At 47.0% G+C, this 16,267-nt stretch overlaps 1 protein-coding gene across 1 annotated transcript in view; it reads right to left on the bottom strand.

The window, feature by feature from the left end:
- Positions 1-4,838: 4,838 nt before the first annotated feature.
- LOC142302108 (NXPE family member 3-like) overlaps positions 4,839-16,267 on the bottom strand; it is a 99,812-nt gene continuing 88,383 nt past the window's right edge. The window contains exons 5-6 of the mRNA XM_075343195.1: positions 8,662-8,877; positions 4,839-5,487 (exon numbers count right to left, since the gene is read on the bottom strand). Coding sequence (XP_075199310.1) covers positions 4,952-5,487; positions 8,662-8,877 — 752 coding nt within the window. The 3' untranslated portion in view covers positions 4,839-4,951. The remainder of the gene's footprint in view (positions 5,488-8,661; positions 8,878-16,267) is intronic.

Raw genomic sequence — 16,267 nt, forward strand, 5'->3', positions numbered from 1 at the left:
CTACGGTACTCCTTTCTCCCCCGCTTTCAGCTACTGCACTCCTCAGGACCTGTCTGACACGAGAGCTCCTCTGCTCCCTTCCACACACTTCAACTTCTTCCTCTGGACTCCCCTCTTTTTCTCTCTCTCTCTGCCCCGCTTCCTAGCAACTAGCCCCTGAACACACCCCTAGCTGGGAATTGAAAGTTAACCCCTTCTGGCTACCCAAGGGTCCCCTCTGGTGATGTGGGAGGCCTGATCACTATGTGTTTGTGTGTGCACCTCATCCTGGCCTTTGGAGATTACCTGGAAGCATTGCTCCCGCATGGGTGCAATACTCTGTGGTGCCTGACCAGGTCAGGGGCGCCACACCAGCAGAATGGGCTCTGCGTGCCCCTGGTGGCACGCGTGCCATAGGTTCGCCATCACTGACCTAGGGGTTCAAAGGTGCTTACTAAACATCAAGATAAATTCCTTGAGTTTTCTAATTTTCAAAATGGGGAGCTCCACTGTTTTAGTTTAATTTACCATTGAACCATCTCAAATAGGTAGTGGTACTTTTTAGTGCCTGCTATAAAAAAATTTGCCAGTGAACCATCTCATGTGTTTTGAAGGGAGAACCATACCTGGAGATGTCAGCCCATATTTAAGGCCCTGTGCGCACTAGGCGTTTTTACCCGCGGTTTTGCTGCGGAAATTTCTTGAGAGATGTTTGCAATCTTTCTGCAGACATTTCCTAGCAAAACCTATGGGGAAAAAAATAGCTGTGCGCACACCGCGTTTTTTTCTCAAGAAAATTATTTCTGAAGAATTTCTTGAGAAAATTTCTTGAGGAAATGTGCATGTCACTTTTTTTCCGAAGGTACCTGAGGTATTTCACTCCATTCACTGTAATTTAATCGCGAAATACAGGGGGTATACCGCAGGTAGCAAATGATGTGCGGTATACCCCCAGTATAGCCGCGATTTACCTGCGGTAATGCTCATCGCTGCCTGCGGTTTTGCAGGAAGTGATGTCATTATGACAGGAAGAGGAGCAGAGAGTAAACACACACGTCACACTCTCTGGACGCCGCACAGAAGCACTTCCGTGCGACCTCCAGGTGCCCGTGCAGTCTGTGTCCCGCTCCAGCCCCGCCGCTGCCTGCCCTGCAGTGTGTCAGTGTCTGCCCACAGTATCAGCTGCTTGTCACACTGCAGTGCTGGCAGACACTGACACACAGCAGTGCGTGCAGCCGCGGGGATGCCGAGTGCTGTCAGGAGGTGAGATGAGATCATTACCTGCTGTGACGATCTCCTGCTCTCCCGACGTCACCGCGGTCACTGCTGTCTATGCCCGTCTTGCGAGCAGCCCGAGACTGTCACTAGCGGTGACGTCACAGGCTCTCGCGATACTGCTGAGAACGCGGCGGGCATAGAAGTCAGTGACAGTGCTGACGTCAGCAGTACAGGAGATGATAACAGCAGGTAATGATCTCATCTATCCTCCTGACAGCAGCGCTCATCATCCCCTGCAGCAACCTGGGCTATTGATGTTAGCTCAGGTCACTACATTGCTTTCCCAGCCAATGGGGAACATTCTGTTCTTCATTGACTGGGACAGTGACTATGGTATGGATCGCCGTGGGACCCCCCCCTTATTGGATTACGCCGGACGTGGAATTGATTGTTCTTTTCAATAAATTGGTGAAAGAGGGAATGTTTTGGGGAGTGTTTTTTCAAATAAAACTTTTTTTGTTGTCTATTTTTTATATCTTACTGACTGGGTTGGTGATGTCAGGTATCTGATAGACGCGTGACATCACTAACCCCAGAGCTTGATGCCAGGTGACATTACACATCTGGCATCAACCCCATATATTACCTCGTTTGCCAACGCACCAGGGCAATGGGATGAGTTGGGGCAAAGCGCCAGGATTGGCATGTCTAATGGATGCGCCACTTCTGGGGCGGCTGCGGCCTGCTATTTTTAGGCTGGGGAGTGTCCAATAACAGTGGACCTCCCTAGTCTGAGAACACCAGACCACAGCTGTCCGCTTTACCTTGGCTGGTGATCCAATTTGGGGGGGACCCCACGTTTTTTGTTTTAAATTATTCATTTAATGTAAAATAACAGCGTGGGGTGCCTTCTGTTTTGGATTACCAGCCAAGGTAAAGCTGCCAGCTGTGGTTTGCAGGCTGCAGCCGTCTGCTTTACCCTAGCTGGCTACAAAAGATGGGGGGACCTCACGTCGTTTTTTTTTAAATTATTTATTTATTTTATGGCTAAATACAAGGCTAGGCACCCTTTAGTGCCACATGAAAGTCACTAAAGGGTGCCAGCTTAGAAGATGCAGGGAGGTGGGACATTTTATAGGTCTTTCTCATCTATCTCTCTCTCTATCTATTCATCTTTCCCTCTATCCATTATCTGTCTCTCTATCGATTATCTATCTATTATCTATATTATTTATTGCAGTTACAGCATAAAAAAAACACAGGGACTAACCTTACCTGCGGTAAAACCGCGAGAAAAACGCATGCGTTTGGTGCGGTTTTTTACCGCAGGTGCGGTAAGCTTCAACTCCCAGAAGTTTCTCAAGAAATTTTCTTGAGAAAAATCACTTTTCTAGTGCGCACATAGCCAAAGAGTGCGCTGTGCGCCCCTGGGTTTGACTGGGTTGACTGGCTTTATCTCAGAAGAGTTCACCTGCGGTCACAGCTGGGGTACCGTGGGAACTGGCAGCTGTGACCTCAGGTGAAGTCTCTGATGTCACCGCTCTCATAGCTGTGACTCAGTCAGTATGTCCCACAGGCCACAGTGTTCGGTCAGGTTGCCTAATGTGACTGCATACTGCGACCTCAGGATGCAACAGAGCAGGGATCATTGCAGAACATCATGGTGTGGATTACGTCGGACCTGCAGGGGTGTTTTGTATAAAGAGGGTTTTTTTAAATAAAGAATTTTTTTTCTGTGTTTAGACCACCTATCCATTACTATTCCACAGCTTTGTGGCAACTGTGATATTTTGATAAGTTACAGCTATCATTAACCCATTATATTAGCCCGACTGCCACTGCTCCAGGGTAGATGGGATGAGCCTTGTAAGTATCAGGATTGGTGCATCTAATGGATGCACCCCTTGTGGGTCTCCTATGTGCTTCTCTTTTTAGGCTGTGGAAGGCCCAATTACCATGGGCCTCCCCAGTTTTGAGAATATCAGCTCCAAGCTGACTGCTTTATCTAGGCTGGGTATCAAAGTTAGGACGGACCCCATGTTGTCTTTTTTTTAATAAAAAAAAATAATGTGTGGGGTCCCTTGTATTTTGATACACAGCTAAGATCAAGCACACAGTGGGGGCTGCAGCCTCCAGCTGTCTGCTTTATCTGTGCTGGGCATCAAAGTACAGAGGATAGCACATAATTTTTTCCAATTATGTATTTATTTTTACACTCCACTTCAGAAACTAAGAAAGCTAGTGTGACGGCAACCAATCAAATGCTGGCACAGAGGGTTGGGGCGCAGTCTAACTGCAATCAATCACAGATGCTGTCACAGAGAGGAAAACATTGAATATTCATAAGGTTTAATGAGCGGACCCGGAAACAGTGTGACAGCCTCGCAGAAACTAGATAAGTATTTTTTTTGCTTTAATGACCATTTTGCTTCCTTTTGCAGCCCATTAATCCTTACTAGCACCATTATATAGCAGTAAAGTTTGGGTCTCCATAGTCTTATATGGGGTTCGGGGTCCGGGCCCAAACCAGACATAAACATGCCATCCACACTGGGCTGGGTAGAAGAAGGACTGATATCGTAGCAGAGAGGAGGCACCACACTAGAGAGAGAGGAGGAGCCGGACAGGAGAGCAAGACACCCATCGGACCGGATCGCCCCCTAGAGGAGTATTGTAAAAGTGTTCTTTACACTATACAGCGCGGCCTGTTCACTTATATACAGCATTCTAGAATGCTGTATATAAGGGATCAGTGGTGCTGGCTGCAGGTTATAGTCACCAAATCCGGTGACAGGTTCCCTTTTAGCACCAATATAGAACTAGATTAGATGGAGGGGGTTGTTTTAGCTGACTTTTTCCAATCCCGCAGAGGGAAATATTCAAGAAATAATTTAGGGGGTCTAGAGAAAGGTGAATGGAGAAAAGACCCTCTCCCAACTCCCCACTATACCCCAGAAAGTGGTGATACGACTCCATTCCCGGAAGATATGAATGTTGGAGCACCTACAGCAGGTGAGGGTTTGTCATTTATTTCTATGGACGCTATGATAACCGGGTGTGCAGCTGCGCTCGACTATTTTCGCACTCAAGCCCCCAGACCTAAGAACAGTTATCCCCATCTCGGGGGGTGAGAATAACTTTATAGTAAAGCAGGATTGGAAATATATGTGAACCTAAGAAATAGGTTTACTTTGCTTCCGCCTGTATGAAGATGTATTGTTAAAACCGCACCACCAATAATTGGAGAGGTGTGTGGCTCTCGATAAATTTGCAATTATAAAGATATAAATCTAGCAAAAAATAAATATCATAAAAATCTAAAACCGTATAAAAAGATGCATAAAAAAGTACAATTACTCGATGTAAGTGGTAAATCACCAATCAGGCCATTGCCTCGTTCCTCTCATCTACACTGGTAGAACATCTGATCTTCTTTAATTGTGGGATTCAAGGGGAGAGGCTGAAGTAAGAACCCCCTTATTGATTGCGTCGGGTTCATTAAAAGGACCTCAGGGGCACATTTCTATATATATACATTCCTTGCCAATAGGGAATATAATGAGATGTAAGCCAGTAGATTTTTTTCTAATTTTAATCAGTAAAAAATAAAGTTAAAAAAATTCTAAAAAAAAAAACCCATGACACAGAATTTGTTAAAATAAATAAACTCTACCAATTACATGTATCAGGATATAAATTATATTGCACATTTTTATATCAACAGCAGCAATCAGTAAAATATAATGTCCCTTCTTCATTTCTGTGGACATATATAAGACAACATAAGGTCCACCTCATTCTTGATGACCGGGGGTCCTGGATGGATATTGTCGGGAAGATAGTGGCAGGATGTCATGTCCCACACATCCAGGATTATCACCCCCATTCCCTTGAAGGCCGCCCTCAGTAAAATGTCCAGCTGAAGAGACAACCAGTCACTGCCGTATATCGACTTATAACCAGTATTGGCCGATTTGATGATCACCGTCGTCTCCGGGCTTCGAAAAAGGAGAGATGTGATTGCCTGCCGGACTCTCTCCAGCCTTTCTAGGTAAACTATCACAGGGTACGTGGTAAAGTGAGCCCATAGGGTGATAACGATCACGGTGTGGGGCCCTCCACCGATCCCAGCCAAGTCAGCCGCTTCATAGTGTATGTCGGACATCATGGACTTGGAGGTCCTTATAGGTAATCCATGAGTTCGCCATCGCATGACCAGACCAGCAGTGGCATCTACAGCTATCAGAGGTCCTGACTTGTAATTGACATGAAGGTCTATCCTGTTGAGACCTACAGAAAAAAATAAAATGTACTTAGCCCATGTTCATCTAAGTCATGAAAAAAACTTCAAGTTATTTACATATATTCCTTGTTTTTCTATGAAGCTTGTTAGTGGAAATCAATGATCCACAGCATCCAACAACCTAATGTCTATTAAAACTGATTGACTTCCCCAGCAACAATAGATCTGTCCCTGGTCATATCAGGCCTTTCAAGTAGCATGGCATTTTTCAATTTGCTGAACTGCCTTGACCTCTTTATGGGCTTCTTGGACTCAACCATGGGCCCTGATATTGATGAAGGTTAACCCTGTTTGAGTGAGTTCTGAGGAACTGGGCTGGAGTTAGTTTATTATGCTGCATCTTGGCTTCTGGGTCCTTGGACCTTCTGTCTTAAGTCCACTTTGGTTTGGTGTGGCTTCCAAGTTTGCCAGATTTCTGTATTACTCCTTGGAGTCATCTGCCTTCTGCCTGTGATCAGTAACTCTACCTGCCTGCCAGCGGTCTCCAGTCATCCTGTTCCCTGCCTGCCAGTGGTCTCCAGTCATCCTGTTATCTACCTGCCAGCTGCCTCTAGTCATCCAGTTACCCATTTGCCTTCGATCTCCAGTCATCCTGTTACCTGCCTGCCAGCTGCCTCCAGTCATCCTGTTACCCATTTGCCTTCGATCTCCAGTCATCCAGTTACCCATCTTCCACTGATCTCCAGGCATCCTGTTACCCGTCTGCCTGCCAGCTGCCTCCAGTTATTCTGTTACCCATCTGCCTTCAATCTCCAGTCAGCCTGTTACCAGTCTACCTCCTATCACTAGTCACCCTGTTACTCGTCTGCCTTCGATCTCCAGTCACCCTGTTACCAGTCTGCCTTCGATCTCCAGTTACCCTGTTACTCGTCTGCCTTCGATCTACAGTCACCCTGTTACCCTTCTGCCTTCGATCTCCAGTCATCCTTTTACCTGTCTGCCAGTGGTCTTCAGTCATGCGGTTACCTGTCTGAGATCATCAGTAACTCTACTAGCTGCCTTCCGGCAGCCTCTTGCAATCCTTCTTACAGTTGTCTGTATTCCTCATATGCTTCTGTGCTCTTCTGCTACTTCGCCATCCATCCAAGGTCTTCGGATATGCTGCAATGTGCTCCTGCTGTTCAGGCCTTTAGTCCATTATGTTCTTTAAATCTGTCTGTGATTTTCATTAATTTATTACGCTATTATTTTTGTATTTTACCTTGCTGTTATATAAGCTACATCTGGCTGCTGGACTGGCATCCATGTGTCCAACCAGGCCATAGGGTTTAGAGGATCCATTACCATTGCATGAACCCGCCTTGCGTAACAAGATCCTATTGCTTCTACTCTGCTCTATTCATTGCATTATAATGATATAAATGGGTTGTCCAAAGATGACTTGAGTTTAAAAACAATGGTCCACCTTTATGACATAGATATCTAAAATTGACTCCATGTCATTCATACATTCTGCTATTTGCTCAATATCCTGTGTTTTTTGGTTATTCACAGTACTTACCTTTCCTGTGTTTGGTGCATAATTTCTGTTATGTGGTAATTGTATTGCTTATTGTCCCTTTCTCCTGCATTTAGGGTTCTACAGGGCTCTGAGGGTCAGTCGTCCGGTGGGGGCGCCATTTGTGTATGACTAAGGTGCTGACCTTTGCGGCAAGGCTGCGGTAAGAGTAGGGCCCACTAGAGTCAGCCTCCCTTGCCCTTATATATATTACCACATAGTTGTTTCTAAGGAGTGTTGTTTATTATGGGACTATTTCTCATTTTTAATATTTAAAGGGAACCTGTCATCAGAAATTTGGCTTTCAACCTAAATGTTTCCCCCTCTGCAGCTCCTGGGCTGCATTCTAGTAAGGTTTCTATACTTTTTGTGCCCTCTTTTAAACCAAAATAAATACTTTATAAAACTGTACCTTTTAGTTTGAAAATCTTGTAAATTATCCATGGGGGCGGGCCGTGTGGCGTCCGTTGCTGTATCTTACGCTGTCCCCCATGCTCCAAATCATCCCTCAGAACGCCGCCCACTGCGCCCGAGGTCCCGTGCACGCCGGGACACCTGGTGACGTGGTCGCAGGCATGAGAGTATGGGCGGCGCTGTGATTGCATCGCAAGTGCCCGCCCATACTCTCGTGCCCGCCCTTTGCCCACTGCCTCCAGCGTTCTGCGCCGGCCCGACGTCACCTCCTTCCCATCGTACCCTGCAGCAGGAAATAGATGGGAGGAGCGGAGCAGGCCACTACAGGAGAAGCGGAGGATCTGAGCGACGTACAGAGGGGAGAGCGCGCCCACGAGAGTATGGGCGGGCACTTGCGATGCAATCACAGCGCCGCCCATACTCTCGTGCCTGCGACCACGTCACCAGGTGTCCTGGCGTGCACGGGACCTCAGGCGCAGTGGGTGGCGTCCTGAGGGATGATTTGGAGCATGGGGGACGGCGTAAGATACAGCAACGGACGCCAGACGGCCCGCCCCCATGGAGAATTTACAAGATTTTCAAACCGAAAGGTACAGTTTTATAAAGTATTTATTTTGGTTTAAAAGGGGGCACAAAAAGTATAGAAACCTTACTAGAATGCAGCCCAGGAGCTGCAGAGGGGGAAACATTTAGGTTGAAAGCCACATTTCTGATGACAGGTTCCCTTTAATCTAACAAATTCTACATTTTCGGAGTTCATTTTTTTGTTTTTGGTCTTGTTGCACTTCTAAATTATTTTTTTCAGTCTGTTTCAGGAAACATGGAGTAAGCAGATTACAGTTCTTTTCCTGTGCAGCGCAGCCGTTCACACACTTTTCCTCATCATCTATTGTTTTATCAGTGTCCTTCTCCACTAATAAGGTGATCCCTAAAAGCTATGTAAACAGGAAAATGTCCTGGCGGGAGGCGAATAAAAGACAAGTTCTCAAAAGTAGTTTAAGTTGTTCCCTTCAGAGTCTTGGATCTTGAGAAGCGACATCCACATGTAGCTGCAGCACCAGGCACAGTCACACTCCTATGGACATCACTGTGTCGGATATTTCTCCACGGAGCGTGGCTACCACCTACCACTTCGTTTTGCTTATTGGTGGAAGTCATGGAACTTGGAATCAAACCTATCATATAGTCATGTCCTATCCATAGAAGAACTAATGGGATGTTAAATAAAAAAAATTAAATACAGTCTTACTAGGTATGAACTTCTCCAGATACTCAAACCACTGTCGCAGAGTTGAGTCCCCAAACATGTGGATGTCTTTCCCCTTAAGACAGTCAAGGGCAGCCGAAGGTTGAGGAAAATGATGTCCCTTGCACACTAAGGATGTCCAATAGTCTTCATAATAGAATCCCGATGGTTGGGAGGAGTATACTCCAGGTCTACAGGTGGGAAGTTTGGAGATGAGATCTACAAGACAATGGAATGAACAAGGTTAAAAGATGAGGCAAGGTCTACACAGACCGGTGTAACAGAGGCCCTCCTGACATGATGGACCCCAGGGAATAATGTGGACTGTGGCTGAACCATTACATAGTGTAGATTATGTAAATTTGAAGTTATTTCCCGGTGTTGTGTATTTAGTTTCTACCGTATGGCGTAGGTTTCACTTCTTTGTTCTGAAAGGCATGGTTCTCTTCTTGTCACAGCTCCCAGTATGAGTGTGGCCTTTGTTGTTACTAACTATTGTAAGGCAGTGTAAACAGAATAAACATTAATGCCAAGCCGTGGGTCACAGTGACCCAAATCCATCCCACGGCACCTCATTAATAATTTCAAGTAGACACCGAACATCTTATATTTGAGCGACCAACACATGGAAAACCAAGAACTTTCGACCGATGTCACCACACGCATAGATTCAAAGATAATAATTGATATGTACAATCAAAAGAAAATAGGATTTCAAGAATTTGTGAACCCACACGTATAAAGGACTTGGGTCAACTTTGACATAACTTGCATAGTATATAAACCGAAAACAAAGCATGTCACCACCAGCAGAGGAACAAGCAATGGAGAGGCTGGTGGCAATCAATATTAGCATACGGTAGGGAGTGTGTTTGGCTTTATGAATGCATGGACAATAGGTATAATGAGACAGATCATAGGTATGTAGATGTAAATACAGCTAAAGACAGAGTCGAATGAGTATGAAAAGATACTGTCACATTGAATAATGAGGCCTGGTTCTGATAACCCTAAATGTAAGTGTAATACCGCCAAGGGAGGAGAACTCATGGACATAGCTCCTCCTGAATGTCTCGTTAGTGTCTGTCCCCCACGTGAGATACATGGGGGGTGTGGACCTATCCCTATCCTATGAGCACTAACTCACACCATAATGCCTGACAGCGCAACCATCAAACTGCCCCATCACTGCAGGCTAAAACCTCCAGACACTAGTTAACAACTCACACCACCATTTCCGTCCACTATGTGTACCTCTCTGGTCAATGGCATAACTTAAAGTTTGAGGGCCCCAATGGAAAAATCTCCAACAGAGACCGCATCTAACATAGATCCTTAATAAAATAAGGCTTTTCATTTGGGGCCAAAGGGATCTTACAGGATCCCCAAGCTTAAAGAGGACCATCCACCAGGATTTTCATGTATAAACTAAAGCCAGTGCTATACTGGTGCTATCATGCTGATTCTATACATACCTTTAGTTGTAAGATCGGATGTATAGTTTCTGAAATATAGGCAAGTAAAGTTTGTGAAATGCACTGTTATTTGATTGATAGCAGCTACAGAATATCTAATAGGTGGATAAGGTTTTGTTAGTTATTCCCACCCCTGTCTGCTGCAGGGGTATTTCAGAAAGTATATATCCGATCTCACAACTAAAGGTATGTTTAGAATTAGTATCCTAGCGCCAGTATAGCACTGGCTTTAGCTTATCTATGAAAATCCTGGTGGTTGGTCCTCTTTAAGGGCCAGGTGTGATCGCAACTCCTGCACCTCCTTGCCTCTGGTGCTTTTTTTTTGGTACTCTGAAGCTAAAGTCCGCTTGCTCTCCTTTAAACACGAACACTTATTAAGCCAAATGCCACTCTATGAGGAAGTTTGTCTGTGGGAGAACAAATGGATCAACAGTCAAAAATTGGACAAGCCTGATCCTTAACTTCCCTGACAATCAATTGATCAGGCCTCTCATAGACCTTAGACTGTCACCCAAAACCATTAATATCGGTGAGTTCGGCAACAAATGCCATCTCTAATCTTTTTCTTAAAGATTCTGCTCCCTCTCTCTATTGCTGAGATGTGAGCTCTGATGTCCTCTCACTATCCAGATTCACAAAATATCTGCTGCATTCCCTACCTCGGCTTTTACATAAGGTATGATAGTCCCTTCCCGATTGGCTGTGCTATACCATGTGATGTGATAGTGTAGCGCCCCTGAAGCCATCAGGGTGCTATAAGGTTCTGCATCCTCACCAGGATGCAGGGCCTACCCCCTAGGGCCCTGGAAGACCAGTGGCGGTAACACACAAAAAACTCTAGGTAATCCTAGTTTTCCACAACAATCCCCCATACAATGGTACAGAGCTATGGTCGGACCAATGGATGCCGCCTAGAGGTGGAGCCAGTCCAGTCCACTAGTTGACCAGGTGGGAGGGGCAGACTGAGGACAGAGAGTCAGATAGTCTGAGAGAGTCGAGGAGTGAAGGTGGACAAGAGGAGAGGCACTGGCACGGGGTGACAGTAACCTGGTGCCCAGGAGGGTAGTGGAGTACTCCCGGAACTACACACCGATGGGGTACAGGACCCTAGGACAGGCAGAAGCTCAAGTCGGCCTGTTAACACCTGCACAGCGAGAGGACCATCAAGGACCTTACTTAGCCTAAAAGAATCCGAGACTCAGTAGCAAAGGGAGATCCGGGGACAGGACCAGAGACTCCAACCCTACAGTAGTCACGCTACCATCAGGCAGACAGAAGTGGACAAACCACCGGACGGGGACCCCCAGTTGCTCTACGCCACTGAGACCCATTAACCAGAGACGGGTGCAGGGGAAGAAGGTACCAGATTACTACACTGGCACTGGGACGAAGGGGACCTGGAGGTGAAACCAGCCGGCCTCGGGCAACCAGTTACCACTAACAAGCAGTGAGTAAAGACCAGTTGCACTATACCTTTGTGTGGACTACCTTCTTCCGACGCCCATCACATCACCCATCCTCTGGGGCCTGGCCCGGCTTGTGGAGGGCTACCATCCAGGCTGCAATTAACACCAGCCCCAGTAGTACATTTTGCAGCGGCGGCTCCATTCGTATAGCCGCAACACCGCAAGTGGCGTGATGTATGAACAATAATCTAATCCCCTGTAAATACACCCCCATTACAAAAAGGCACAGAACTGGGCAACGGCCACCCCAGTGACATTCCCCAGTTATACACCGCCCGGGACCAAGTACCCCATATCCCTGGGCAACACAATAGCTGCAAGGCATTATGGGAAATCCCATGAAGCCACTCCTGGGGTCATGTGAGCCTTTTCTGCAAAACGTGGCATTCTGACTGCACTCTTTTGCACACATTTAATCACAAATTCGATGAATATGCCAGGTCCAGAAAATTTCCTAAAATTCAACATTACTCTTTTTGTTATTTACCTGTTATTTAAGATAAATGAATCTTAAATAACAGGTAAATTACAAAAAAGAGACATGCTTTCAATAGGCTATGCAGGTTTCATGTGCCCCCCCCCCCCCCCCCGCTGAAGTTATCAGGTGGGCAATCCATTTGGATGTGGAGCAATCTCAGTGGTTTCAGCATACCTAACCCCTTTCACATCTGAACCACCTGATGTGATCAGCGCCATAGATATCCGCTGACCTGGTAGTATATGAAGGATGCTGACCATCCGCTGACCATCACAATCTGGTCACCAAGCCAAGGGCTGCTTTTAGTGCACATATCAATCTAGTGTATTGAAAACTATCCTGATTCTCATTTTCTGTACCCTGCCATCCATGTTTTTTGAATGGTGGGTTTCTTTTTATTGGCATTCTGTCAGAGCTAGAGGTGCTTCAACTACTTTTCCCTAATATTGAGCCAAAGACACAACTCCAGTGCCTCTAGAGCAGGGGTGGGCAATTAATTTTCCCATGGGGCCGCATGAGAAATTGGGATGGTTTTAGAGGGCCAGACTAATATAATTACCTCAGTTCTACCCAATAAACTACATCACTACACCCCCTCCATATATTACACCTGTAATATAGTACATCACTACACCCCTATATACTACACCTGTAATAAACTAAATCACTACACCCTTATATACACCTGTAATATACTACATCCCCATATAATATACCGTACTTATAATATACTACATCACTACACCCCCATTTAAACCTGTAATATACTACATCCCCATATACTACTCCTGTAATATACTACATCCCCATATACTACTCCTGTAATATACTACATCCCCATATACTACTCCTGTAATATACTACATCCCCATATACTACTCCTGTAATATACTACATCCCCATATACTACTCCTGTAATATATTACATTCCCATATACTACTCCTGTAATATACTACATCCCCATATACTACACCTGTAATATACTACATCCCCATATACTACATCCCCATATAATACACCTGTAATATACTACACCCCTCATGTACTACATCTGTAATATACTACATCACTACAGCCCCATTTACTACACCACTATATACTACACCTGTAATAAAGCTACATCACTACACCCCATGTATTACACCACTATATACTACCTCTCTATATACACAACACCATATACTACACCTGTAAAACTACACCACTACACCCCCAGTATTAGTCACCAGTCCCCCCCGCCCCCATTGTCCCCTCCTCAGATTAGTAGTCACTACTTACCTCTCCATTCTTATTGTCCCCGTCCTCAGGCACCTCCGTACAGGCCCCCCTCTGAGCTGCTCCTTCTCTTGTACGGGCCCTGGCTGCGCCGATGCTGTTCTCCGAGGGGCCCCCGCCGCTGCTTCTCTCCGTGAAGGTCCCCGCTGTGCTGCTTCTTCTCCTGCCGGCGGGAACTTTTGAAATGACACATGCCGCGCAGTACTGACAACATCAGAGCGCGCGCGTGTGTCACAGAGAAAGTGCTGCAGGGAACAGAGGAGAGATTCCTGCGTTCCGCTGCCTGCACTGTGCGGAGCTGCAGCCCGGCTCCACTGTACCGGCTGAAGACGGGCGAGCCGGTCACAGATAGTAGGCAGGCCGGATGTGGCCCGCGGGCCGCCCCTTGCCCAGGTCTGCTCTAAGACATGATTCCAACTCCTCTAGAGAGTTAAAAATTCACCACTACTTGTAGAGAGAAAAGACACACACTTCAAATTCCTGCAAAGAGATAAAGACCTGCCCCACTTCCCGTGGATAAACACACCCCACTTTCAGTGGAGAGACAAAGAAACCTCCACTTCTTGTAAGTAAACAAAGACACACCTCAACTTTCTGCAGAGAGATAAAAACATGCTCTACTTTTTACATCATTCTGTGGTGCCAATGTCGCGGGCGGAGGAGGGGGCGCTGCGCTCTCCCACTGCTCGGGTCCGGCCGCCGCTGCTGCTGCGGCCTGTTGCTGCTCGGTGGCTTGAGCGATGGGCCGGATCCCGGGGACTCGAGCGGCGCTCCTCACCCATGAGTGAAAAGGGGATTGGTTTTGGGGATTGTTTATTGTCCGTGACGCCACCCACGGTTGTGGTGATTGTGTGGACACCACCGCTGCTCTGTATGGGGATCCCGGGAGCGGTGACAGGGAGCAGCAAAGTTGTTGGTTCTCCCCTCCGTGGGTAGGGGGTAGTTGTCCCGGGGCCCAGTGATGAGGTGGGTGATGAGGGATGGCGGGGCCGGTGCAGGGCTTGGTGGGGTGCAGGGACGCAGGGGCAGCGCTGTGCCTCACGGCACTGTGGTACTCACTCAGCCTGAGACGGGGACACAGTTCTCGGTAAAACACACGGCTGGAAAGATGGTTCCCACGGACGGCTGCTGTTGCTTTTCCCCAGTAGTTGACGGTGACGGTCCCTTTTCCTGCACCTAAGTCTATGTTGGTAGCGATGGGTTCCCACCGGTAACCCGCTCCCCGGCTTGGATATGTGCCGGAGGAGCCCCTCTTTGCCCGCAGGCGCTGGGCCGGAGAAACTGGTGCCTTGGCGGTGGCGGTGTCTCTCTCTAACGGTTGGACTGTTGCCTTCAATCGGGACTTGGTTGTTGGGAGACCCAGAGGTCCCCTTCACTGACGGATTTGGCAAATTCACGGCGACTCCTAACCTTGCCGGGATCCGAAAGGCCCCTGCCAATGGTGCTGGCTTCTCTTCGTATACCGCTCTGGTACCGCCGGGCCACCACCCGTCCACGGTCCTTTCGGCAACCTCCAAGCAGCCTCTCCTGCAGACGGTCACCGCCGTCTGCTGACCTTGCTGTCTAAGTCCGGGGCACACACCCGGACCAACTTCAGGCTTTCAACTGTCACTTTCTCTTCCACCTTAAGTCCTCTCTCTTGCTCCTCTACCACTTTCCTCTTAACTCTCACTCTCCCTAAACTGATCTGCCTGGTTTTCCCGCCTCCAGGGCTGTGAACTCCTCGGTGGGTGGAGCCAACCGCCTGGCCCACCCCCTGGTGTGGACATCAGTCCCTGGAGGAAGGCAACAAGGATTTTTGGTTAGCTTTGGTGTACCTATCTGGGGTGTAGGGTGTGGTGGTGTCATGACCTGTGACCCCTGGCTTGCCCAGGGCGTCACACCAACAGAAGGAGCCTATCCTGCATTCGTGCACCTCAATACTACTGTGATGGTGGAATATGGGAGGTTTATGTATAATTTTGTGTAGGTTTGCATTTTACGTGTGCTGTTCTGTCCATTCTGTATTCCTTGTGTGTACAGTGGTCTGTTTGCAGGTTTAATCACCCCCTGTCTGCCTTTTGTCACTAAAGTTGATTTCTTTTTCCTGAAGAAGGAGACGGGTAATGTCTCTGAAACGCGTAGGATTGTGAAATAAAAAAGACATTTTTAAATATACCGGAATCAGTGGTTTTTAGCGCGGCAATAACCCGTTTTCCTCTGTGATCTATACTAACCCACGTTATCCACGGGGCCGCTGCTGAACCGCGAGGACACTCACACACGTGCATAAGGGGTTGTGACTGGCACAACCAAACCAGGTGAGTGTACCTTTTTTCTGCATTATCAAGTATCATACCAGGTAAAACCCTATTTGCGCCTTTTTTTCCCCCATCTCCAGCTGTAGGTAAACAAAGACATGCCTAAACTTTCTGCAGGGAGATAAAAACACGCTCCACTTTTTACATCATTCTGTGGTGCCAACAGAAGGAGCCTATCCTGCATTCGTGCACCTCAATACTACTGTGATGGTGGAATATGGGGAGTTTGTGTATAATTTTGTGTAGGTTTGTATTTTACGTGTGCTGTTCTGTCCATTCTGTATTCCTTGTGTGTACATTGTTTTGTTTGCAGGTTTAATCATCCCCTGTCTGCCTTTTGTCACTAAATCTGGGGGAGGGAGCCTGGGATCCACCTAAACTCTCTGTTTTACCTGGAGATTTAGTCAGTCGGAGAACTTAAAGAGAAGCAGGAAGAGTCATCCTCTAGGGCAGAAGCTGCGGCTCCTCAGAGAGACCTGAACACTTATCACTTACTGGACTATAGTTGTGTTTCTGGACTATTTTACCTTCTGTGTGGTGGATTATCTTATGTTCTCTGATTTGCTTGGAATAAACGTTCTTTGGATTGTCACTCATCTCTCGCTCTGTTGATT

The sequence above is a fragment of the Anomaloglossus baeobatrachus genome, chromosome 4 (genome assembly GCF_048569485.1).
Source record: "Anomaloglossus baeobatrachus isolate aAnoBae1 chromosome 4, aAnoBae1.hap1, whole genome shotgun sequence".
Classification (NCBI taxonomy): domain Eukaryota; kingdom Metazoa; phylum Chordata; class Amphibia; order Anura; family Aromobatidae; genus Anomaloglossus; species Anomaloglossus baeobatrachus.